The sequence below is a fragment of the Clavelina lepadiformis genome, chromosome 8 (assembly GCF_947623445.1).
Source record: "Clavelina lepadiformis chromosome 8, kaClaLepa1.1, whole genome shotgun sequence".
NCBI classification, from domain to species: domain Eukaryota; kingdom Metazoa; phylum Chordata; class Ascidiacea; order Aplousobranchia; family Clavelinidae; genus Clavelina; species Clavelina lepadiformis.
This window is the reverse complement of record NC_135247.1, coordinates 17,046,435-17,069,785: the sequence shown is the minus strand read 5'-3', so window position 1 is coordinate 17,069,785 and position 23,351 is coordinate 17,046,435. Positions and strand designations below refer to the sequence as shown.

The 23,351-nt window shown below is 34.2% G+C and overlaps 3 protein-coding genes across 5 annotated transcripts; 2 read left to right on the top strand and 1 right to left on the bottom strand.

Annotated features, from left to right (window-relative positions):
* Positions 1–2,305: 2,305 nt before the first annotated feature.
* On the top strand, positions 2,306–5,774 carry LOC143468843 (uncharacterized protein C7orf57-like). Its single transcript, XM_076966277.1, has 8 exons — positions 2,306–2,555; positions 2,847–2,940; positions 3,012–3,091; positions 3,319–3,493; positions 3,648–3,697; positions 3,837–3,976; positions 4,215–4,356; positions 5,265–5,774. Exons 1-8 carry the CDS (start codon positions 2,407–2,409, stop codon positions 5,314–5,316), a joined length of 882 nt encoding a protein of 293 aa, XP_076822392.1. The 5' UTR covers positions 2,306–2,406; the 3' UTR covers positions 5,317–5,774.
* Positions 5,775–5,970: 196 nt separating this feature from the next.
* On the bottom strand, positions 5,971–12,739 carry LOC143468842 (guanylate kinase-like). 3 transcript variants are annotated; one of them, XM_076966274.1, is made up of 6 exons: positions 12,594–12,739; positions 12,214–12,352; positions 11,983–12,115; positions 11,149–11,239; positions 10,915–11,000; positions 5,971–8,256 (listed from the first exon to the last, which is right to left on the bottom strand). In XM_076966274.1, the coding sequence occupies exons 1-6, from the start codon at positions 12,700–12,702 to the stop codon at positions 7,870–7,872; spliced, it is 945 nt and encodes a 314-aa protein (XP_076822389.1). In that variant the 5' UTR covers positions 12,703–12,739; the 3' UTR covers positions 5,971–7,869. The 3 variants fall into 3 exon arrangements, with proteins under 3 accessions (XP_076822389.1, XP_076822390.1, XP_076822391.1); XM_076966275.1 differs by having other exon boundaries at positions 8,029–8,240; XM_076966276.1 differs by lacking the exon at positions 5,971–8,256 and adding an exon at positions 8,734–9,681.
* A 7,200-nt stretch (positions 12,740–19,939) lies between these two features.
* LOC143468240 (protein lev-9-like) lies at positions 19,940–23,237 on the top strand. The gene is made up of 7 exons (XM_076965316.1): positions 19,940–20,038; positions 20,200–20,343; positions 21,422–21,637; positions 21,774–21,914; positions 22,146–22,322; positions 22,726–22,923; positions 23,061–23,237. The coding sequence occupies exons 1-7, from the start codon at positions 19,984–19,986 to the stop codon at positions 23,225–23,227; spliced, it is 1,098 nt and encodes a 365-aa protein (XP_076821431.1). The 5' UTR covers positions 19,940–19,983; the 3' UTR covers positions 23,228–23,237.
* Positions 23,238–23,351: the final 114 nt, after the last annotated feature.

The following is a 23,351-nucleotide window of genomic DNA, read 5'->3' as shown; positions in this document are numbered from 1 at the left end:
AAAGAACTTATCAATCATTAGCGAGTTAAAGTTTGTTAAAATTTGTTAACCTATATCTAGTCAAATTTTATAAAAATTTTAAAATTTGATTAATCGCGGTAAAGAATCACATATATAGGAGAATTATGTTTTTTCGTATTTCATCGACAAATAACTAGACGATAACCGAATGCACCACATTAATCCTATCAATTAATGGCAAAAATATTCTGTTTATGCAGAGCATATAAGTTATATACTCATTTTGGCAAGGCGTTTGGCCTTTTTCACATATGTGTGACTTTTTATCGAATTTCATTTATCAATTAAGGAATGTAAAAAGTATAAATAAGCTTATATGTCGACGATGGATTTATTTACAACTTCTTTATAAATTGATTTATTTGCTTGACTTGTTAACGTAAATAACTGGAAAAAATAAAAAGTATATTTTGCTTATCTGGGTTAACTTTTACGCATTAAAATACCAGACCGTTCAACACGCAACTTACCACCAAGTTAGTAGCTATTATTTGCTTTGTATTCAATCACTTTGAAAACCTAAGACATAGTACTCAATTCGCAAATGCTAGAATGTTTTTAAACAATTTATTTATAATTAGAACTACTTAGCTTAAATGTTTCTTCCAAAATTTTAGAAATTATTTCTCATGCTCTGCATAATATGTTGAACTGGTTTATATTTACGCCTACTTATCTTGGCCTACATCTGACGAAACCGAAAGTTTGTGGATTAACATAGAAAATTGGATTGCAATAATATTGTTTTATATAATCTCATAATACATTATCTATGGCATTAAAGAAAACTACTAATTTACCTTGGAAGTGTTATCTGCTTAGTTTAATACTTACAGCTTATAAATCGATTTCTATGTTAAAGAAAAACTTAGTGGGTATTTCCCTACTACATTTATAGTTTAATTTACTTAGATCCTATTCTTTAGATTTGAAAAATTAATACAACAGCAAACATAGAATTACGTTTTTTAAAATCAATTGACTTTAAATAAGCAAAGCAGATGCAAGTAACAGTTTCATATGAAATTTTAATTTAATCTGGTATCCACTAGCACATAGACATCAAATCGGTTGTTATGACAATCACAATATAATCAAGACTGCAGATTCTGATGAAAATTTGTTTTGAAAGCGAGCCAGATTCCCGAACGAACAGCCTTAAGTAGATCACGCAGTCCGTTTTTAACGATAGGCTATTAAATTAAGAGAAATTTTTTGCAAAAAAGTTGTGCTCAGTTTTATACCTTAGGCACCTAGTCTTATACCTCTAGAAAGTAGGCTACTGCACTTTTCGACGAGAACTCGTGCATGAAAAGACGCAAATTTTGGCGTGATGGCAATCACTGAACCCTTAATTCTTTTTTTATTTATTATAAATTTGCGTAAAGGCAACCAGTTTTTCTTTGTTTATCTATTATAAATCGAAGTGAAAATAAAAAAGTTAGGGGTCCATGTTGATCAACCTGGTGCATTCATGTGCCACATTTTTCACTATGGACCGTAACGGTAGTCAAGTAGCTAGAGCATCGGGTTCAAGATAACCAGTAATGTGGCCCGTGTTCCATACCCACTGGCGATACTGTTGTAATGCCCTTAGGGAAGGCATTGATGGCGCTTGTTCCAGCTCAGTGGCCTGATGACCAGTTCTGAATTCGCGCAAAATGATACCTAAGTAGCCGAGTAGCACTGGCCACACAATACCCAGTGGTCTTCGACATCCAGTAATGCTATACCGTTGTAATGCTCTTGGGCAAGGCATTAACAACGCTTCCTATCATTGGACCTGGTGGACAGTTCTAAATACTATAAAAAATAGAAAAAACAAAAATTGTGTGACAATTGAAACTTGCACTAAGGCTAGCTCTGTAACTGGGGCTTGAGCTAAGAGGAACCATCGTCAGGTTTAAGTTGTGCTAAGATTTTCATAAGTCTGAAGATAAAGATTATCATACCATACCAAACTGAAGTACCAGTACCTTGTGCGTTATATTATATACTTGTGCTGTGTGTTTTCAATGTGAAATATACCAAGTGTTGTAATGACCCATTACTCGAGTCAAAGTCCTAATGACTCAAATCACGTTATAACATTTGCGCAAAATAGATCTGTAGTTAACAATTTGAAAGGTTTTAAGTTAAAGCATTGACATTGAATTGATTCGAGTCACAGTTTAAACTGACTTGAGTCACAACTCAAATTGACTCAAGTCCAAGAAGAAAATGACTTGGTTACAACCCTGAATATACCTACATTTGATTCAGAATTTTATTTATATTTTATAAGTAGTACATGTTTATTTCAGTTACACCCCAAGGGTTTGTCTACTGCAATCCCACTAGCACTGTTATGATATAACGTAGCCAATTTAGTAACGCTTAAGAGTAATGCTGTCAAAAGGAGGTGGTCAGGACTGGTTTTACCATGCTCCAATTTCAAAAGCAAAGAAAGAGAAGCAGTTTGCTCCAGTTGCTTCTCAGATTCCCGGCTTAACACCTGATGACATTGAAGCAATGGAAAGAGAGACTGGTTCAAAGTATGCACACGTTTAATTTACCAACTACACTAACTTCTACAGGCACCTTTCTAATGTCAGGACATGTACCTTCTTTCATATATATTCTAATCACCTTTAAACCTTTTTGGTTAAAAATCTTATGTTGTTGAATATGTCGGACCTGGTTTAACAAGTTAATTTTCCAGCTTTGATTTTAGCTCCCAAAATGTTGTACAAATTAACAATTTTTCAATATAAAACTAGATGCACCTCAATCATTTGGTTGGCTATCTTGTAAAAGCAGGTATAAATTTTTATTGTTTTTTTTAGTAAACGCAATTGGATTCGTGACACAGACACAAAATATATACAGCTTGCTAAGCTCGGAGGAAGGAAAAATCTTCTCACATTTAACGCAGTCAAGGTAGTCGGATTCTGGGTCATGTTTTATAACATTTTTTTAATGGTTTTATGAAATTATTTTGTGTTTTATAGAAACCGAAAGGTCCAAAATCATATCCAAGAGTGGATTGGTTTGACCATGAGCCAATGTCAACAGAAGAAGAAAAGAAAATGTCAGTATTTCTTTTGTTTTAATTTTTGTAATTGATTCTTGGAAAATTTATTGCATGGACTGGTTAGAGTAAAAACCAAGCTTTTAATTAGAATGCATGTCAAAATGCATAACTAACTGTGTTTACTTGTTTACATCAAACCAAGTGCTTTAAACCTACAGTATTTCAAGCGATTGTTACATTAAGAAGGCAAGAGCTTATTGCATAAAAAGTAATGTCTTGCTTAGTCTTGCGGAAAGAAAATGGTTCCCACCAGAATACATGATTCACGAAAGTTGCCTGAAGCCAGCTACTCCAGAGAAAGGAACGGTGGAAGTGGATTTGGGTCAAGCTCGTAGAGAACGACTTGACATTCAGGAAAAATATGAAAGGCGGGGAGCTCCTTTTTACATGGACGGGCAGGTCCTAGACTACTGCACAGTGCAGTTGATTACCCACTTAAATTTTACTTTGTGTTTTTTTAACGAACTAATAATAATAATACAGGCTACCGTATGTATATACATATGATATTTGTTTCCATTGCATTGATCTTGGATTATTGTTACTTGAACAGGAAGGTTCTTTTCCATCCGAAACCACAAAATTGCCAAAAATATCCAAACAGTGAGTGATGACATTCAAAAAACTTACCATATACATTGAATGGCTTATGGAGTAATACTTAACAGTTAAACTATTTTCACCTGCCGTGGTGTCAATTGAAAGAGAAATGCATCGGCATCTCGTGCTATTTGTATAACAGAGATTCACAAAAGCCAAAAGAGGTTGAATTCAGTAAACTTATGAGTGGTGGTTATGGCGAAGACTGGTACCAAACACGATCTCGACAGCAGAAAAAGAAAATGAAGAAATGGGAAAATCAGAACAATGCTCTCGACTCTGGTGAGCATAACAAAGGGTGAACGCATACAGAGAACCATGATGAAGTTAATTAATAGCAGGATCTACTTATTTGAAGTAGTTTTGTAAATAACATTGCATGGCAGTTGACGTAGACATGCCATGTCCATGTAAAATGATATGAGCTTAAAGGTATGCTCTCTTTTCGCTGCCATTCTGTGGTCGTTGGTCTTCAAAAGGAAAAAATGGAAATTTAACATTTTGTATTTGCTTTTGACAGGCATGTACAACTTGACAGAATATCAGCAAAACATATCAAAACGAGAATTGCCAAGGCGTAAGCTTAAACCGATTGCATATACACAGCGGCTTATGAAAAAAGAGGAACTTGTAATCGAGAAAGAGCCATTTAAACTAAGCAAGTAAGTCTTATACAAAACTTCTTCACTTTTAAATTTGATCAATATCTGAATTTTTTTTATTAGCAAATCAGTTATGATATAAATCAAATCTTATGACCCATACCGGGGGATTTCCGGTGTTTTAGATGATCCCTTTTCAAGATACTCTCACATTTTCAAACTTAGCCAAGTAATTGTACAAAACGTCTCTTTTTAGCTAGATATCAAGCAGTTTATTTGCCTTTTTCACATGATAATGAGTGGCACATTAAAGTGTTGTATGATCATTAGAACATTTTTTTGTCATAGAAATTATGTTTAAGTATGGTGGCTAGTAGACGAATTTGAAATGATATGAAATGCCTAAATAAAAATTTAAAAATGTTATAGGGTTTTTAGTATCTGAGTTATAAAGTGATAAAATTTATTGTTGGTGATAAAATTCGCAACAGAAAATTGTGTCACATAATGTAACTTTGAGGTTCAAAAAAGTTCATTCTTTCGCAGTAGTTAAAATGTAAAGAGCATAAGAAGAACTTCAAATATGGTGGCTAGTAGGCAACCTTGCACTGTTGTGTTTATGTGACGTCACATTTTTAACAAATTTGAAGATCATTATTTATTTCATACAATTTGTTAATAAGACGATGAGTTTTTTACTTGGTTACAATGTTGAATCATTCTAAGTAAAGTGATTCCAACCCAGCTATGCACTGTTTGCAAAAGAACCAGACACAAAATATAAGGTTATATTTCAGCAATTTTTAGGTCATAAAAAATCGCCACAATGATCATATATGTGTTTTAAGGTATAAATTACAAAACAGATCGGGGCAAGAAGTTCTGTGACAATAAATTCGTGCATGCCAATCTGTGGTATTTTTATGTATGACTTGATATCTCATATTTCTCTTTTTTGGCAACTGCAGGTTTACCAATGTCAGACCAAGATTAGCTACAAGAGAAGTGGTGAAGTCTTGAGAAGGTTCGGCTGCACTGAATGCACCTTAACATTTCAATTCTTTTTGTGTGTTTTTGTTCCATTGCAATTTTGTTACATTGAAGTTGTTTATCATTACTCACACAAATGTCTGTATTGCCCTTTTGTAATTTACCAATATGCACTTGGCAGTGTTTATTTTGTTTAAAAAAAATTAGTCATGGTAATGAAGTGAATAAGTATTCATTTTACACATTACGTTCTTTCAAAGTATGTTTTCTATGTTTTAACGTCGAAGATAGTACCAAATCTGCTGCTTTCACCAGATAAGAGATGGTTTTGCATTGCAGTGTTTTTCTGAGCAATTTCATTTTTATTACTTGGTATTTCACTTTGCCTGAGTACTACTGATAGAAACAAAATCTCTGAATTTGCATCTGTCATATGAAGCAGTTTAATTAAAATGATTACCTGAATGTGATATGAACATTTCAAGAAAGATTGTGCTGAGTAACTGACCCACAGTGTTATCCTCCATAGTTCACATTAAGTAACAACAACAACAAACTAACCTCAGAGATTAAATTGTATGCACCGAGTAAAGTGTTGAGTGTAGTACCAGCTTATTCAAATAAACTTGTGATAGATTTATCTCTGCCTTTTTCAACTTCCTATTTAGCTACGAGCACCAAGTATTCTTTGCAAAATTGCACCGTGTTTGTTTAACTAAAATAACATGTTACACATTTAAAGAAAACGTGTCTAAAATGAAATAAAAGAATCTCCCCACACTTGTGCACGTAAGTGTAAAAGCAAAAACTATTTGCACAACGTACAACTGCTTCACCAGGTATCCGTAGACAATTTCCACTTACCCAAAGCAAATTCTAGCAAGAAAAATACCTTGTACTTGCAAGGAAAATACTTGTAAGTTTTATAGCAAGCACCAAACGCAACATGAAAATGAAACACTGGGCCCACAAGCTATTAACGTTGTGGTCTTCTTAATTCCACATTTAAGCATAAAGCTAAAAACACATCTGTGAATTATAAGATGTTGTCTTAAACTACTCCTGAAATGACTGCAAGAGATATAATACTCATCATAGGCACTTTGCATTTCTAGTAAAAAAAAAGTGTAAAAAGAGCATCACATACATTTACGTAATCAGGCATAATCAAATTTACTCGTGACAAACAGAAGCTTTGGTACTTACTTAGCATACCACACCAGTTCAACTTTTAACAAACTCTAACAATATGCATACTGCTTTGTAAACAGGAAAAGAGAGACGTGTAGCAAGCCTTTCAAAACTTCACTTTCAGGATGATTCAAAATAAAGTATAAATGATGCAGCATGTCAGTACCTTCATAATGTTAATCACAAGTAGGCTACGGTATAAATATACAGGTCACGTATAATTTCAAAGCGTTTCTTGCAACAAATAAATAAATGATAAAATCTCTTAAAAATAAAATCCTCTACATGATCATTTAAAACTTTATACACTAATAGGAGGCCCAGGTTGGTATGGCTTTACAAAACAATAAACATTACTTTTTGAACAGGTTTAAAACAAAACAGTTCTTTGAAAAAACAGTTTATCCAGTATCAATAACATAAACAGTGTCAAACAGTCTAAGGTAACTTTTGAGAACGGCTTATAAAGATACAGATGGCAGAGAAAGTTAAAATCATGTTAATATAAATTGGAATATATATTTGAGTATATACAGCTGTGAATTACTCTGCTATTTACATTATTTCATGGCAAAATAACGCTGAAAAAGGCAAGTTGTGTCAAAACACATTAACAACAGTATCACAATATTTAGTTTGAAATTGATATGTGACATGTTTCGCAAATTGCAGATATTTTTACATTCGGCTGCAGAGTGAAAAATTTTAAAGTGCTTTGACATATGAGCAAATCGTACAATTTTTGAAAGAAACAAATATAAAAATTTTACAGAGCAGTAGAGCATAAATACTACATATAATGGATTAGCATTTTGCAGGAAATAACGCACAATTATGCACTTTTAGGTCACACTTAACCAATTATTTTCAACAGTAGCTGTAGAAAGCTCAGATTCTTCCCACATATCAATTGTCATACTGTTATGAATGAGGTTAATTGTTTTGTCATTACTTACGTAATTACATTTAATTAACGTGCTCTTCAAAATTTCACCTGCAGGTGTAACAAACAGGAAACCACTGCATTGAAAAACAACTTTCTACGGATACTTCTAAAGTTGATACACACGTCATTTATGAAAACATCTTTCTCCATCATCACAACTGTTCTTTAAAATCTCATTACAGAAACAGTGATAAGATGAACTTAAATGCATATGAAATACAGAAGGGTTTCCGTAATGTAATACTCATATTGCATTTTAACATGGCAGGTGCAAAATAAATGTGGAATGTTGTTAATGTTCCAAAAGTTTTGAAGAACTTAAGAACATGTGCACAACACAGTAGCAAAAATCGAACAATATTTTATGGAATGTGGCAACTTGCAGAGCATTAAAGGAACTTAAATCTGGGGAGAATCATGTCGAATTACAAACTCAATTTAACAGTTTAAAATAAAATGCAATTCCCACCTTTCCCACAAAATAAAGCACGATCGCTTGTTTCGTCTTGCATATTTATAAGAGAAGAAGATCTGTCTGTGACAATAAGTTTGCTGTTTTTCTCCAAGTTCTCAGTTGTTACAACCGGTGCGTCTGTCATGTCATCCAATGAAGTGGCATCAATGGCTACGACAGCCGGAGCATCATCATCAATACTTGATTTCAATCTGACAGGGCTTAAAGATATCTCATTAATACTATGGCGGCCATTAGAAGGCTGCAGTAGGTGGCTATCGGCCGATGGTTTTGGGTCCGCTTCTACATCATCATCATTTTCTTCTTGATGAAGTTGTTGCTCTTCGTTGCAGGAATCTGCTTCTACATGTGGGAAGTGCTGTATTAGGAAATATTGTCATTGAAAATGAGGTATTTTGTGGCATATTATAAAAACGTAGCCACTCAGTCATTTTGGTTACAACAAAATCTATTAAACAATATGCATGTCCAGATTTTTCCAATGTAGCAAAATTAAAGAGACATGAAAAGATTTGAAAAACACCGTTGGTGCGCAAGTGAAAAAGGTGTGAATTAATGGAATATTAATGTTCAGTACAAGACACATCAGCAAATCTGGACTTTAAGTTTAGATGACAAAACATTGATTGCTAAAAGCTCGAATAAACAAACATGCACAATACAACACATGACAGTTAATCAAAAATAGGCTTAAAAAGTTAAAGTTTCATTACTTAACTGTCATTGCTAGCATACACATTATCTTGCTCTTTTCAAACATGTGCCACTACCGCACCAAACTGTTCATGCAACACTCAATCTCACTTTGATTGCTTTTTACAATCAAGACAAGTGATTTCACACCTAAGTAACCTTCTTTTATTTATCAAAAGGGGTAAATATATCACTGCCAATTCAAGTGGTGTTAAATTATTTCAATTGATTTAAAACTGCAGTTCTAATAGGGAATTTAAACAACAATGAGATATTGAATCATGACTGACAAAAGAACATACAGAAATGGCATATTGAATACAAAGCAAAAATGCATGCTGATTACATGGGATTAGGGAGAGATTTGCCAATCCTATATCATAATTAAAAGCACAAAATCAATAAAAAACATTGCTTCAAACGTGGAATCATTGATTAAATATATATTCACTTCAATTACATATTTGGAATAACCACTCCAAATCTCTTCAATTTTAAGTCAACATAATATGGTTAAACAGGAAGTACCAAAGTCCAAACAATTAATCTGAAATCTGAATATCTCCAAAAAATACAAAAATCAAATTCTTTAAGATGATTACACTAGTAAACCCAAGCGCAGATTTTGTTTAAGAAAATATTGCGACATACAAACTGGAAACTTAAGTGAAAGACAATAGGTGGCTGCAATGAAGGAACTATTAGCCAATACATGAGTGAAAAAGACTAGGAAATTCAAATGGTGACAATTCTGTTTTGCATAATCTTTTAAAATATACAACGATATAAATATGGAGTAAAAACCTATTAAACCAGAATGTGATAAAGAAATTGAAATCTTCTCACTGAGATAAATACAATATCATGATTACAACATATTAAGTACAACCGATTAATCATTATATACATATACGTTAACAGTACACTTGATCTATGTTGATGACAATTTGATATTAAAACATCGGAAAATTGAGCAAGACCAGCTCAAATGTCAAACCAAATAGCACCGACAAAAATACATCGCTTCTTGCAACGACAATTATCACGCTGATTGGATTCAATGGGTGTGCATAACTGAAGGGTCCAATTCCTGAACAAGCGTGAAGAAAATATGAATTGGCAATCACGTGTATGACAGATGCTCATTACCGACTTGCACACAATTTGTACTGATTTTTATATAATTTTAATGCTTTTGCAGGCTAGAAGCTGTGTTTGATTTTACTTAACTGTGAAAACAATATTAGTGTGTATTAACCATTATATATGTATATATATACATACATAATGTAATTGAGATGGAAAATATGTTTTTATTATCAATAATTATTAATATATAATATATATATGTTATTTACACAACCATGCATTGTTATCAAAAATCAAGTATCAACACCCAGTAGAAAATACTATGCTTAGTTATGCATTTATATATATAATACATATCAAAAGATCAAATCCATAAGGTAAATGTAACACTGATTTCACAACTAAATGAAGGCAAAAGCAGCTTAGACCAATCGTGTGAAACGCTAATCACATAGGCTACGTACCATGTGCCTCATGTACATACATGCATTTAATAGCATAGACCTATGTTCTATGCATCACCACCACCACCACCACAAATGCTAAATCACTTTTGCAAATACCCTTGCTTTCAATTGCGTGACTGGCATTTACAATCGAAAGTAAACAAGTGCCTACTAATAATGCTGAACGTATTAGAAAAATAAACACAACTAACCAATGACTGCAAACACGTGGATATGAAATGTCTAATTCTTGATGAGCAGGCAACTAACAATGACACCAAAGAGACACAATTTCATAAAAATTTCTTAAACAAAAATTAATTGTCTGTTCAGGGTGACCATTCGTGTTCACTACAGCAATAAACCTTAGATGGATACGAAGGTGCCTTTCAACCAAGTCAAAACAACAGCACGTTGTCAAATACTGCCAATGATTGGATGTAGTCTATGTGTATATGGTACATTATATATACATTTACAATCCAGTTTTCAACATTTTGTATCGACTGAGAAGACAAGAAGTATACATAGCAAGATTTAAGACTCATTTAAACAGATATGCATGCTACATACATAATGATGATTTTTCAAACTTTTAAAAATGAATAAAGAATTCATGAAAACGAATTCATACCCTACACAGATCACATATTGAAAATGTTAACAAGGCTAATCCCCTGCATTGGCATGCTGTCATGCAGCACAATAATCTTAAGTGTTAAGCACGCTTGTGATACTACACAGTATTACCAATCAAAAAAACAAGGATCATTAATCACCAAACTTACTTTTAATAGAAATGTTCTAAGCTGTGAGTAGGCTGTTTTCAAAACATCATTCACTACTATAAGATCGTATACGCCATTTTCTTTGCCTGTACAATACAGTGTTATTATATACATAGTTAGCTGCAAAATACATACCTATATGTTTAAAATAATATATATGTTTACATGCGTGATAAAGTAGTGGGTCTTCCCCGAAATGATAAGTCTTAAAGCTTTGCCACTAAATGAACTCACTATAATCCAAAGCTGATGTTGCGGTCTGCATTCTTCGTTCAATACTTTCTGCAGTTTCAGTTCCACGTGAAGTTAAGCGCTGCTGCAATATCTATTTTCAAAAGTAAAACATATCTTAATGTTTAAATTGATTTGTACAAATTTTGTATATATGTATACGTCGTATATACAAGGTAATGCTTTTAATATATATACAAACAGCTATATATATATAAATATATACATAATTTTAAAGTATCATCTATTATATCAGTTCATGAATCCTGACCATTAAGCAAAGCGATGTAGCTACAATGTATATATATATATAACATGCAGTTACCGATATATTTATAATTATGGAAGTTTAATAGGGTACAAAGGTGTGATAATTTGTCCATTATAACACCCATATTTGCTACCAATTTACCCATTCGCATATTAACTATTGTCATATGCACTGCATTATGCGGTATGTAATTGCATATATAAATATGCTGGACAGATAAATGAACCATAAATCCCATGCACTGTAAGTATGAATGACACACCAACACCGTAACTATACACCATTTAAAGTGTGTATGCTCAATAGTCTATACGCATAAGTACATGCACATAGAAACAATTGGGCATGATGAGCCTGTTTAACCAGTTTAAAACCGGTTCACCAGTCAAAGGAAATGACACACAATTGTCTATTAAATATCATGCATACATTGGCTCGATAATTACATTAAACATATCCATGAAAAAGAATACAGTTGAAATGCACAAGAAATTAAATCTAGTGGACTTACGTATATAATAGACGCCACAACAACATTTTATACAAAATTTGTAAAAATGACCAACCTTTAATGATGGAGGGCTGATAAATATGTACAACGGCTTAATATCAGATGCCTTGAGGCTTTTTACGCCTTGCTCATCAATGTCCAGCAAACAAACCCGTTTGCTATCCAGAACATCTTGTACAGCCATTTTGCTATAATGGAAACAACATAAATTGCAAACGGAGTGAGATGCATGGAAATCAGTCAAATAAAGCTGCTTGTTAGACCCTTCTTTAGTTTGTACTCCCACCTTGTTCCATACAAGTTTCCGGAAAACCTTGCATATTCTATGAATTTTCCTTCTTTAATTTCAGTTTCCATTTGGTCAACCGTAGTAAAGTGATAATGCTTTCCATTCACTTCTCCAGGCCGAGGTTGTCGGGTTGTATCTACATTGGAATAGTATGTATATATAGATTATAATTTTATCACATATTATTCATAAAAATTGTACTAAGTATATCGAGAGAAGTATGTATATATACTAAAACTATGTTTAAAATAGCAATACCGTTTTATTGTATTGCAAAAATATTCAAACTTGACAATGAATGCAAATTCCTTAACAGGTACTTACAGAGTACAAGCAAATCTATGCTGCTAATAATGATAAAATAGAAAACCACTTACGTGAAACGCTAAATCCAAAGGAATTTGGAAAATCTTTAAACAACAAATTCAACAAAGTGCTTTTACCTGAGCCTGATGGCCCACTGAATACTACTGGTCGCAAAGACATTATTTCTAGAAAATCTTAAGAACCAACAAAACAAAATTAGATTTGTCAAGTGCTAAGTAACTAGTCTCAGTAACTAGTAAAACTTTAACAGAGAAAACCATCTGGCTTGTATTGCAAGTTGATCTATTTGAAATATGTGGTAGAAGTCAGTTATTATACTGGCATAAAAAAAAACTAAAATTTAATGCAATTATTGATTTCAGCATTAAAATGCAAACATTGGTGCGGAAGGTATGACAAGAAATATATAAACTTCTGACCAAGACCTGTTTTTTTTTTATAAGAATATTGTAATACGCACAACATGGGCAAGGTGAAATGTAAAGCAGTCAACAAAAAACATACTGCGAGCGGATGGTGATAGCCTATAGAACTTTTTCAAGTTCCAAACGCATTTTTTGAGAGTGAGTATTATTTAAATGTCTATACTTAACAATTGAAATTTTCATCCCATTTTGATTCTTCTTTTAAATTGCATTCGTTTTAGACAATGGATTGTAAAGATTACACACAGGTGGGTAGCATATGATTTTCATTACACCAGCAAAATATACTGAAAAAATTTTGCCTAGTCCTGTATGGGTTTGTATGATACACACCAGGTTAAAAAGCAAATACTTGTACACTACTGGCGTAAATACCAGTTTCAACCTTTTTGGCTTGGCATCACAAAATACAAGCATACAAAATTACAAATGCAGGCCAACAGCTTTCAAATCAGCTCCATATATTAAACTAAGAAAGAATAAATTTTTGGCATAAATTTATATGTGATAAACTGCAAACTAGCTTTTATTCTACAAAGCTTTGAATCTTAAAATCCATAAAATGTATTTTATTGACTTGACATCAGAATCTGTGGTCAGCAAAGCATGCAATCTAAAATGCGTAAGATTTTGCCTAGTTTTAACTGCATGTACGGTACTGGAAGCTTATTTTTCCGTAGAGCTAAGTTTAAAATACATAAGCTAGGTTAGCAGTAAATACAAAAATATATAATTACAACTTACAACTGTAACAACCTTTGTTTTATTTCTTAATTTTAAGTCAAAATCATTGAATATTTCATGTCCAAAACAAACAAAAATTTGGTGTGCACTGAAAATTCTTTGTTTATTTTAAATGTTTGTTAAAACTTGGCGTTTAAAAAAGTAAACAACCAACTTTCTTCATTACAAGACACCATAAATGTGTAAAAGTTAGATGTGCACGTTACTGAACCACGTGCATTACCTACAAGCAGATATGGGCCACGTACCACCCACTAGACTATATGGGTGACCACTGCCCAATAAGCCTGCAGGCTATCACCATAAGTTAAGATCAATTGAGTATCATCAGCAAAATTTAGGCTTTACGTTTGATCATAAAAACATCGTGCCAATAAACCAAACAATATTTTTCGCCGATATCACGTGCTGGTCCTAGTATTGTCATTGTACTCGCACCATACCATAGGCCTACCTAGAAGCTAGCCTACTATAGTCATACTGTTTAGTACTTTAGTGCAGGGGTGTGCAACCCGCGGGCCAAATGCGGCCCGCAAAGGAAAAATATGCGGCCCGCGGAGAAGTGACAATTTTGAACGGTGTGCGACCCGCGAAACGAGTTTTAATTTAGTTTAGTCTGCTATGTGCAATCAATTCCAATCCCCTTGCAGTGCTGAATCAAACCTTGGCTGAATGTGTGTGACGCAACAATACCCTAACCGTTATAGGGTATTGTTGCGTCACAGACAGACGATTAGGGCCTAACGGCTAGCTTGTGCAAAGCAAGAACGCAATTCACAAAGATGTCAATTGCTGAACAGTTAGCATTTCAAGGAAAATGTAGACGCTTAATTTAAATTGCAGTTTTCTTTAGAAATTCCTGCGTCTTAACTTATATTTCTGCAAGGAGATAACCCCTAATAAAGTCACAAGACCAATAACGAAAGAAACTGTTATTGATTTTGTGCTTTTAACTACGTGTATGTTAATTAAAGGTGTGGCCCGCGGTTTCAACCAGTTGTTGGGATCTGGCCCTCTTGTACAAAAGGTTGCACACCCCTGCTTTAGTGGATGGCTGGATGCGCAAACCCTCAATCAAATGACGTCCACCTAGCATAGCCTAGCCCACGTTGGGAAGATGGGGATTTTAGCGGACTTGCGGAAAAACATTATTGAACCACAAAATAAAATCGCCGTGATGCCCCACCATAATGCTAGGCTTACCATAATTTTGTGGCTTCAAAGCGGGACGCTTTCGATATATGACGTCACAATAACATTTTTATCGAATAAAATGAAATAAATAACAAACAAGATCACGAATTTTTCTTCAAGAAGTACCGGTACGCTACACAGCAAAAACAATAATAGGAACATGCTAATGTTCGTGTATGGCTTCTATGCGGTATGCCTATGCTGGCTGACTAAATGCCAAACTGGGACGTTTGGCTGACCAATCGGGACGCCGGGACAAGACGTTAAAAAGGGGGACTGTCCCGGCTAAAACGGGACGTATGGTAAGCCTACATAATGCCAAATGTTGCAAGTGTTGAAATTAATTAGCAAATGGCAACGCTTTAATGGCATGTTAAAGCACAATACAACAATATGCTCACGAACAGTTAAGGAGCAGGAAAAGTGGCAAAGCCCAAAGACATAAAACATGCAATATAGCAATAATGCAATATATCTACTTACATCTAACCTAACTTTTTAACTCGAGAACAGACGCCGCAAGAATATAATTTCAGAAAAAAGAACACATTGTAGCTTATTTGCAATTACGATATGCTGTATGGCTCCGTTCCATGACCATTTTCATGTCTAGTACTGAACCTGAAATCGCCAAACGAACATTACGTCACGAGTTTTGTTCAAGATCTTCAGTGAAATTTAAGCCTTGTTTTTAATATTTATGCTTTTTATCTTTCTCTAAAAGTTTACCGATAGGCCTACTGCATTTTGGGCATGGCCCAATGCCCCCTCCTAAATAGTTTGTCCTAAGAAAAATATCGAGCCGTGTTAAAATTAAAGCTGAAAAACTTCTAATAAATCCGGTCAAATTTTTCGGAGATGGTGAAATGCCAAATAGTGACCTCTTGCCAAATATTGAACTCTTGTGTGACGTAATAAATACATTGTCTGATACCGTATTTACTTGTTTGTAAGCCGCACTTGATTGTAAGCCGCCCTTGAATGTAAGCCGCATGTGATAGTGTTAAAAATTTAATGTAAGCCGCATATACCAACTGTTTACACGCAAAGCTGAAACAAATCCCACACAAGCATACGTTTGGCAAAGGAAAAATTGTAAAAAAAAAAAATGTAAGCCGCCTTTGATTGTAAGCCGCCCTTGAATTTAAGCCGCAAACATGATGAAAAAAAAACTTTGTAAGCCGCGGCTTACAATCAAGTAAATACGGGTAATGATTTTTACTCAGCAGAAAATATTTTACTATGTAATGAAATGGTTGTTGTCGTACCTTAACCTGTAAGGTTGACCACTTCACTACAATGTTTGTTAATAGAATTGTCTATAGCGCTCGATGTTATATGAGTCTTCGAAGGTCGTTGTCTGCTTTTCTCTATCTTGGAATTAATTGTTCACCTTGACAACTGCATATTCTGATTATATTGAAGCTTCTTTAAATAGAATACAGTTTGATAAAACATTGGTACAGCAACGGCATTAAGACGCGCATGTTGCGGCGTTGATCGTAATAACGAGACTGAATAACTCAAAGTGCACACACAGTAAGCAGGAAGCAATCGATTACGTCACGCAGTGTTATGCTTCGCTGATTCGACACTTAAAAACCTAAATTTCCAAATGATATTTAATTTCGTATGTCACATTAGTCATCATATTATCACAAATTAATTAGGATATTTGACTATTATAACAACCGGGAAATAATCATGTTTGCTTCTTAAATAATATAAACAATATTTTCCGACATGTTTCACTTAGTACCATAAATATGTAAACACCCATTGTTTTAACAGGCCTTCATAAAAACCTCCCTACATATTCCGCCAGGAGATTGTTACCGAGTGCAAGAGCATACATCGCCGACAGAATTGTCATACACGAAAGTTATGATTATTGGTTCAACTTTGACGTTTCTCTCGTAAGTATTTTCTCGTAATAAATTATAGAAATAATGCTTGATAGAGTTGTTTGTGTAGTTCATGCATTTTGTTTGTGTCTGTTGGTTGTCGGATACGCCTAAATTTTAATCATCTTCTTTTTCCATTAACATTTTTATTCATCATTGGATATGCCTTATATCCTAGGTTTGTATATTGTATGAATCAATCACAGAAGCTTTTTCTGTTATACCCATTGCACTTCGCTCTACTTTTAACATTACTGGTAACTTGTTAGCACAGTTGCTTACAGGAATCGACAAAAGCACTGCGTCTCACTTAACCTTCACTTAAACCAAGGGGACAACTTTGTTACAACTTTTTGTGCTATTTTTGAATGCATGAGAAGTAGAACGATGAGTTTCTTATAGACTGAATACACATAAGCACGCTATTGCTGTAGTTTTGCATTTTGGTGCTGGTCCAGTTTCAAATGTTTTTTTTTGTGCGATTCTAAGTTTGGGCCTTGATCTATTGCCTCGCAGAACGACATAAAACCATATAGAATTTATGCTTTACGGTTGTTGTTACTAAAATTAGTGTGAAAATCCAGGCTCTACGTACTGCAATGAAGAAAACCATTTTCATGTATGACCTGCAATCGATGTGTTGTTTCGCAGATTAAAATAGGCCACCAACTAATTCCACATCATACTAAATGGGAACATCCGATCCGGGACTTCGGATGGGTAAACTACACAGAATACATTCGCCCGGTTTGCATGCCTTGTATCGAAAACAACTGCTTGAAAAGTTACCTTCAAAAAGAAAGCATTCTAAATGGAACTGAAACCGAAGAAGAAAGTTGCAGAAAGCAAAGTAATGTCATTTTAGTCAAGTTTAAGAAGATTGAGTGAACTGACTGAGTGTTAATAGAATGGCCTGTACAGCTGTATCGCTTTCTATAGCGTCATCTTTTTTACTACTTAAGCCGACTTCATTCTTCAAGCAAACCTTGCTCAAGAAAAACTGCTGGCCACTATGCTGAGGACAACTATGTTGAAAACTATTATAAAAATATTTTTGTTGCTGTTTTGGATGGAACCGAAACTGACAAAAGGGCTGCAGATGCAGAATACAAAGTACAGAAGTGGTTTTGCAAAGAAATCGTACAATGTTTATATTTATTTACATATAGCCATTGAGTATTCACAAATTGTTCACATTTTCTCAGTTGACCTTTCTTGATGAAGACAGAAAAATTATTAAAACTGTTGACGAACGTTTTTGTAACAAAACATCACAATGACTCAAACTTTGCGGCTAAGTGTGTACGTACTTTGTTTACCCTTAATTGCTTGCGCACAAATATCCGATTGATTTAAGCGTGTATAAATACAGATATAATTAACTCGCAAGTCAAAAGATTAGAGAAACATGCTGGTAAAATTGCACACTTACATACAAGTTGATATTAATATTAGTATGATATTACTAGTATATTAGCCTAAAAACCATTAGGCCGCCCGATTTTGTCTATGAAACATGTGGGCTATAGTACTGTAGATTTCCTCAAAATTAAGAATTACTTAAAAGGTGAATTCGAGTGTCTTTTCTTCATATCATTTACACGTTGCGTTTTTGAAGTATGTAAGTTTTGTCTTTTTGAGAGTTAAGATTTTGACTTTGTTTAATAGGTTTTAAATACTCTTTGTTGTTCATGTTAGGGCGTGCGTTCATGATGTTTTAATCCAGGTTTGAGCATTCAAGTAATACAAGAAAATATTGTAAGTAAACCTAGAGTTAGCTTGTTAATTGTAAACCGACATAATTTCGCTCACAGTGGGCATAAATCAAAGGAAAAGCATAAACACAATCGCTCTACTACTCTTGCCAGTGCAATTTAGCCGATCCAGTGATCGCTTGCTACTAGCCGACGCTATGAAGTTTTCAAGTCCAGGTTTAGACAAACTTTTATTCAAATAGTACAAATGTCATTTTGTGTATATGCTCTTGGCTTAAGGTTTATTAAGAGTGCCTATCATGTGGAGTAGCAATTTAAATTTTAAAATATCTTTATAAGTAAATAAGAACCTTTAGCCAAGAGATATGGTTAGTATTTTAGAGAAGGTCTTGTCGCATTTGTTGACTCTAGAATATGCCAACAACATCGTTCTGTAATCAGTGTTCATTGTATTCAAAAGATTTCGTGTTGAACTACAGTGGAAAACATGGCACTGGTATTTCAGCAAGTCACGAAGTGGTTTCGATTAGAATGAACGGGAACAGGCCTAAAATAATTATCTGCAAGCCGACGTCAAACTTGTTGTTGGGTTTGCAAGGTTTAAAGCATCTAACCAACGTCTTGTTTCCAACAGTATTTTGATTATTATTTCATTATCAATTATGTTGCTGCTTACAACTTTTGCATTGAAATTAAGACTTATACTTCACACAAACTGTTCTCAAATTGACTATCATTACTGTATAAACGCAATGTATTTATACCACAAAGTCTTACCAGTATAGGATGATGCATACTGTGTCATGTTTACGCACATTTTACCCGTGAATAAAATAAACGCTTTAATTACTGAAAGAAACAAAATTTTCAAAGCGAAGCTTCTTATTTTTCGAAGCTTTCGAAGAAAGCTGATTTGAACTTGTTTATGCGCAATTAATGCAGCCATGAGGTCACGGCAGACGTCAAGTCGGATGAACTACTTCCGGAGTTGGAACAAATTGCTGTCTTTGTCAGAACTTATGACAAAACTGAGACGAGCAAGACGCAGTGTTGCTTTGAGAGGTGGCTACTTTATTTCGTTGTTCATCGGTGAGATTTGAGCAATCTGGTACAACGCATATACAGTCAAGGCGAAGACCTAGCTAAAACCGATAACTTTGAAAGATTAACATCTCAATGACTATATGAACTGACAAGCGTAAATTTTTTTATGCATTGTCTTGAAAGTTGGTGTTTCTTAGAATTATGAGTTTGTTTGATTTATTAAATCTTGGTTTACAAAAAAACATTTCGTATATAGCGTTGGATAATGGCCCGCTTTAAATTAAATTGAACAAATAAAGTGTTCGACAGTTTGTAAAAAGTGTTGCAACTTTTAATCAATAAATTTTGTTTATTTATTTATTTAAATTATAGATCTGAAAAATCAAGCAAATATTAACTTGTGATAAGTTTAAAATGTTTAAAAAATATTATTATATACATTTTGTCCTCTGGATGACATATGCTACCGGTATGTTTCCATTTGAAGTTTGTTAAGTACTTTGTCTTCTAATAGTAACTGGTTTGTGTTTAGTTTGAGTTGGTCTATAACTCTAGATTATTTGTTTAAGAAACTCGAAAAACAATCAGGATAATTTGTAAACCATCCATTACCATCTTGATGTCTTACAGCGCAATGCCCTCCAAGAGATTTGAACGCTGCAGCTGCTGTGGGTAGACCTTGTCGTAAAGATTGTTCATCAGACAGCAGCAAGTGCAAAAATGGAAAAGTTTGTTTATGTGATCATGAGTGCGGGTATTCGTGCATAAATTTAGGTGAGCAATTAACTGATTGCTATATTTTACTAAAATCTGTGCATAAGTACAGTATTTATGTGCACGAATTTGCACAATGATAATCTAAAGTAACGGGTCCTACCGATAAACGCTTATAATTGTACCTTAAAAATTGTACTGTACAGGTTCCAGCAATGTACTGGGACTAGTTTTGCGTTCCATATACTGTATTCTAAATGGATCGAGCACTTTCTACCAGCAAATTATGGACGCGACCTGTATATGTTTCTAGTTTTAACTATGGCACACGACTTTGCATTATACTATAGTTACCGTCAATTTATAAAATACATGATTATAAATTGTGTATAGGCCTACACTTAAAAATGCATCCAAAGAGTTGTTTTCAGTTGATTTAGTATATTTTTATATTGTTTGTAACAAGAGAGCGCTCATAGAATACTGCTTTCGATACATTTTCCAAAGTAAAGTAGCCTGTCCAGATTTGTTTCGGTACACTTACTGCAAACCATCCTTTGAACTTATTTTTGCACCTGCTTCTCACTTCAAGTGCAGAAAGCAACTTCGATATCAATATTAACGATATCGATATCAAATACCAATATTAACAAGTTGCAACTTCGAATTTGCGCAAATGAACAGATGGTAAACCGCCGATGTAACGCCTGATATTTAAATATAATCTCACAATCTCTATAAAAGTTGGTAAAGTCATAGAGTAGAATCAATGCAAACCAAGCATTTATGCGACTCGTTAAAAATACAGGCTATAAAAACTAAGAAATCATAATTCCATATCTCTATTATTACTCAATCAATTCCTTAAAGGTTGACATTTTTTGTTTTTACTTGGAAAAACAATTTCAAATTAAAGCAAATTCTTTAATGTTGTCACACTTTAGTTGTAAAACATTCCCATTTAATCAAAATTTGCCGAAAAAATGTTTAATTTGTTTTAAAGGATGCCTTTTCACATTGCAAATGTGGTAAGAACACCAACGATTGGTAGTTTTGCATTTTTCTGCACAGGTTTTATCACTTATGCATTTATTTTATTCCTGTTTTGTTGGTATAAAAATCGGTTTCATGATTTCAGGTAAGTTTTGTAGTCAACTTCCAGCAATCCCTAACGCTGAGGAATTTCAAGTTCATCGAGGAACAAATCGTTTGTCAGTCCCATCGACAAGCACCCAGTTTCTTTACGATGACGTCGCCGAATATATTTGCTCTCCCGGTTACGTTAAGCAGGTTCCAACAATTCCACATTATTGCCATGGAAGAAGTGGTTGGACAGGATCAACTGTTTGCATATGTTAGTTGGTTGTATGTGTAGTTATGACCTACAGTTATCAAAAATGCAAATATTAACTATAGACAAAACACTTTGGAGAAAATGAATCGTTGCTATCTGTTTGTAGTTGGTAATATTTACGATATTTACTTTTCAGTATCATGCCGACGTTACAACTTCAGAAAGGCGAGAGCATACAATTTGGTTTGCGGTAGAGGTTGCCAAACTGACCAGCACTGCGATGAAGGACTTCGTTGTTTATGCGATGGATATTGCGGTCGATCGTGCGTCAATCCTGGTATAGAAACTCAAGACTATCTTACATTGTCACAAGAAAATTGTCGTAATGTAGAAAATTTCTTACTCGATATGGTATTTTTCCCCTTTTTGCTATTAAGCCCGTAGACCCGTGTGTAGAAACTTAAAATTTCTTGTTTGAAGTTTGTCTTTATAAGGCACGTAACTTACTCGACGTCATGCACGTTTTTGCCGCATCAGCAAGACAAGTTATGCGAAGTTTTTTGGCCAGATATCAGTTGCGGCCGAGCACCGCCAGCAGAGAATACTCGCATCACATACACAGGAGAAGGATTTCAGAGAAGAGCTTATTACACTTGTACACCTGGTTTCTATTTAAGAACTGGCGACTACGAAAGAAAATGCACTGGAGGTGGCACATGGGATGGAATTAGAGTATCATGCCGGAGTAAGACCCATGGCTTTTATTCATTCTACTGTATACGCAATAGAGTAAATACATTGGAATTTAGTCATTTTGATGTTTGTTCCTTTAAAGTTAAACGCTCCCCTTCTGGTAGTTAGGCCCATATTATAACTTATGCCAAGCATAGAATATACACTTTTAGACTATTACACTTCTTTCGGACTATAAAGACTAATTTATAACATCATTTCAGAGTAGGCTATAGGACATAGGCTATCATATTTTCAAAACACTTTAATCCGTCTATAGCGCTCCTAAAATCATTCTGAATCGCATAAATTTCATCTTTCAGGAAATGTTTGAACAATGAAATCTTTTAAAATTAATTGACTAGTTTTTTAAACAAACGTCAACTTCATTGCGGGTTAATTTTTATTTTTCAAAGGAATAACATGCGGGAATCCTTTAACTTCTGTTCAACTGATGGGAGGCAGGGTTATCAATGGTTTACCTGGACCATTCTATGTTGGTCACGAAATCACTCTTTGGTGTTCCTCTGGAAGAAGGATCCTTGGAAGTGGGAAGAGGACTTGTCTTGAGAGTGGCCTATGGAGCGGAGAGGACACTGTTTGTGACATCATAGGTTGTATAGTTTTTCATTAATGAAGGCCTATGCCAAAAATCAGTCACATACCACCTTCATTCCTTACAAGATTTATACCAAAGCAGTGTTACTGCAATACAACATTTTGATGAGAGTACTTTGCACGTTTTTATTAGACGATGAAATTCGTTGTCCTCACCCTGGCATTCCTATCAATGGTCGCCTTACACAAGGAGAAAATTTCAGTGTTGGCAACTTCGTCGAGTTTGAATGTGATCCTGGTTATGTAATGATCGGTGAAGCTCGCCAGGAGTGCTATTACTTTCTAGAATGGAGTGATTGAGGAAGTCCAAAGTGCATAAGTATGATAAAAAACAATGGTTTCTGGAACATTGAATATCTTATTTTCGAAAGCCCAACGTTTATTTTTTTATGCTGCTCAAAATTTAATATATTTGATGGTGAAA

What these genes read in the sequence shown, in the direction of transcription:
- LOC143468240 (XM_076965316.1), top strand. Translation starts at nt 19,984, where the DNA reads ATGTTTAAAAAATATTATTATATACATTTTGTCCTCTGGATGACATAT. An exon ending in CTGGATGACATATGCTACCG is followed by an intron (nt 20,039 to 20,199) that starts GTATGTTTCCAT and finishes GATGTCTTACAG; the next exon opens with CGCAATGCCCTCCAAGAGAT. An exon ending in GTATTCGTGCATAAATTTAG is followed by an intron (nt 20,344 to 21,421) that starts GTGAGCAATTAA and finishes TCATGATTTCAG; the next exon opens with GTAAGTTTTGTAGTCAACTT.
- LOC143468843 (XM_076966277.1), top strand. Translation starts at nt 2,407, where the DNA reads ATGCTGTCAAAAGGAGGTGGTCAGGACTGGTTTTACCATGCTCCAATT. An exon ending in TCACATTTAACGCAGTCAAG is followed by an intron (nt 2,941 to 3,011) that starts GTAGTCGGATTC and finishes TGTGTTTTATAG; the next exon opens with AAACCGAAAGGTCCAAAATC. An exon ending in GAACAATGCTCTCGACTCTG is followed by an intron (nt 3,977 to 4,214) that starts GTGAGCATAACA and finishes TGCTTTTGACAG; the next exon opens with GCATGTACAACTTGACAGAA.
- LOC143468842 (XM_076966274.1), bottom strand. Translation starts at nt 12,702, where the DNA reads ATGTCTTTGCGACCAGTAGTATTCAGTGGGCCATCAGGCTCAGGTAAA. An exon ending in TCAGCCCTCCATCATTAAAG is followed by an intron (nt 11,240 to 11,982) that starts GTTGGTCATTTT and finishes TTTTGAAAATAG; the next exon opens with ATATTGCAGCAGCGCTTAAC. An exon ending in AACATCAGCTTTGGATTATA is followed by an intron (nt 11,001 to 11,148) that starts GTGAGTTCATTT and finishes TGTATTGTACAG; the next exon opens with GCAAAGAAAATGGCGTATAC.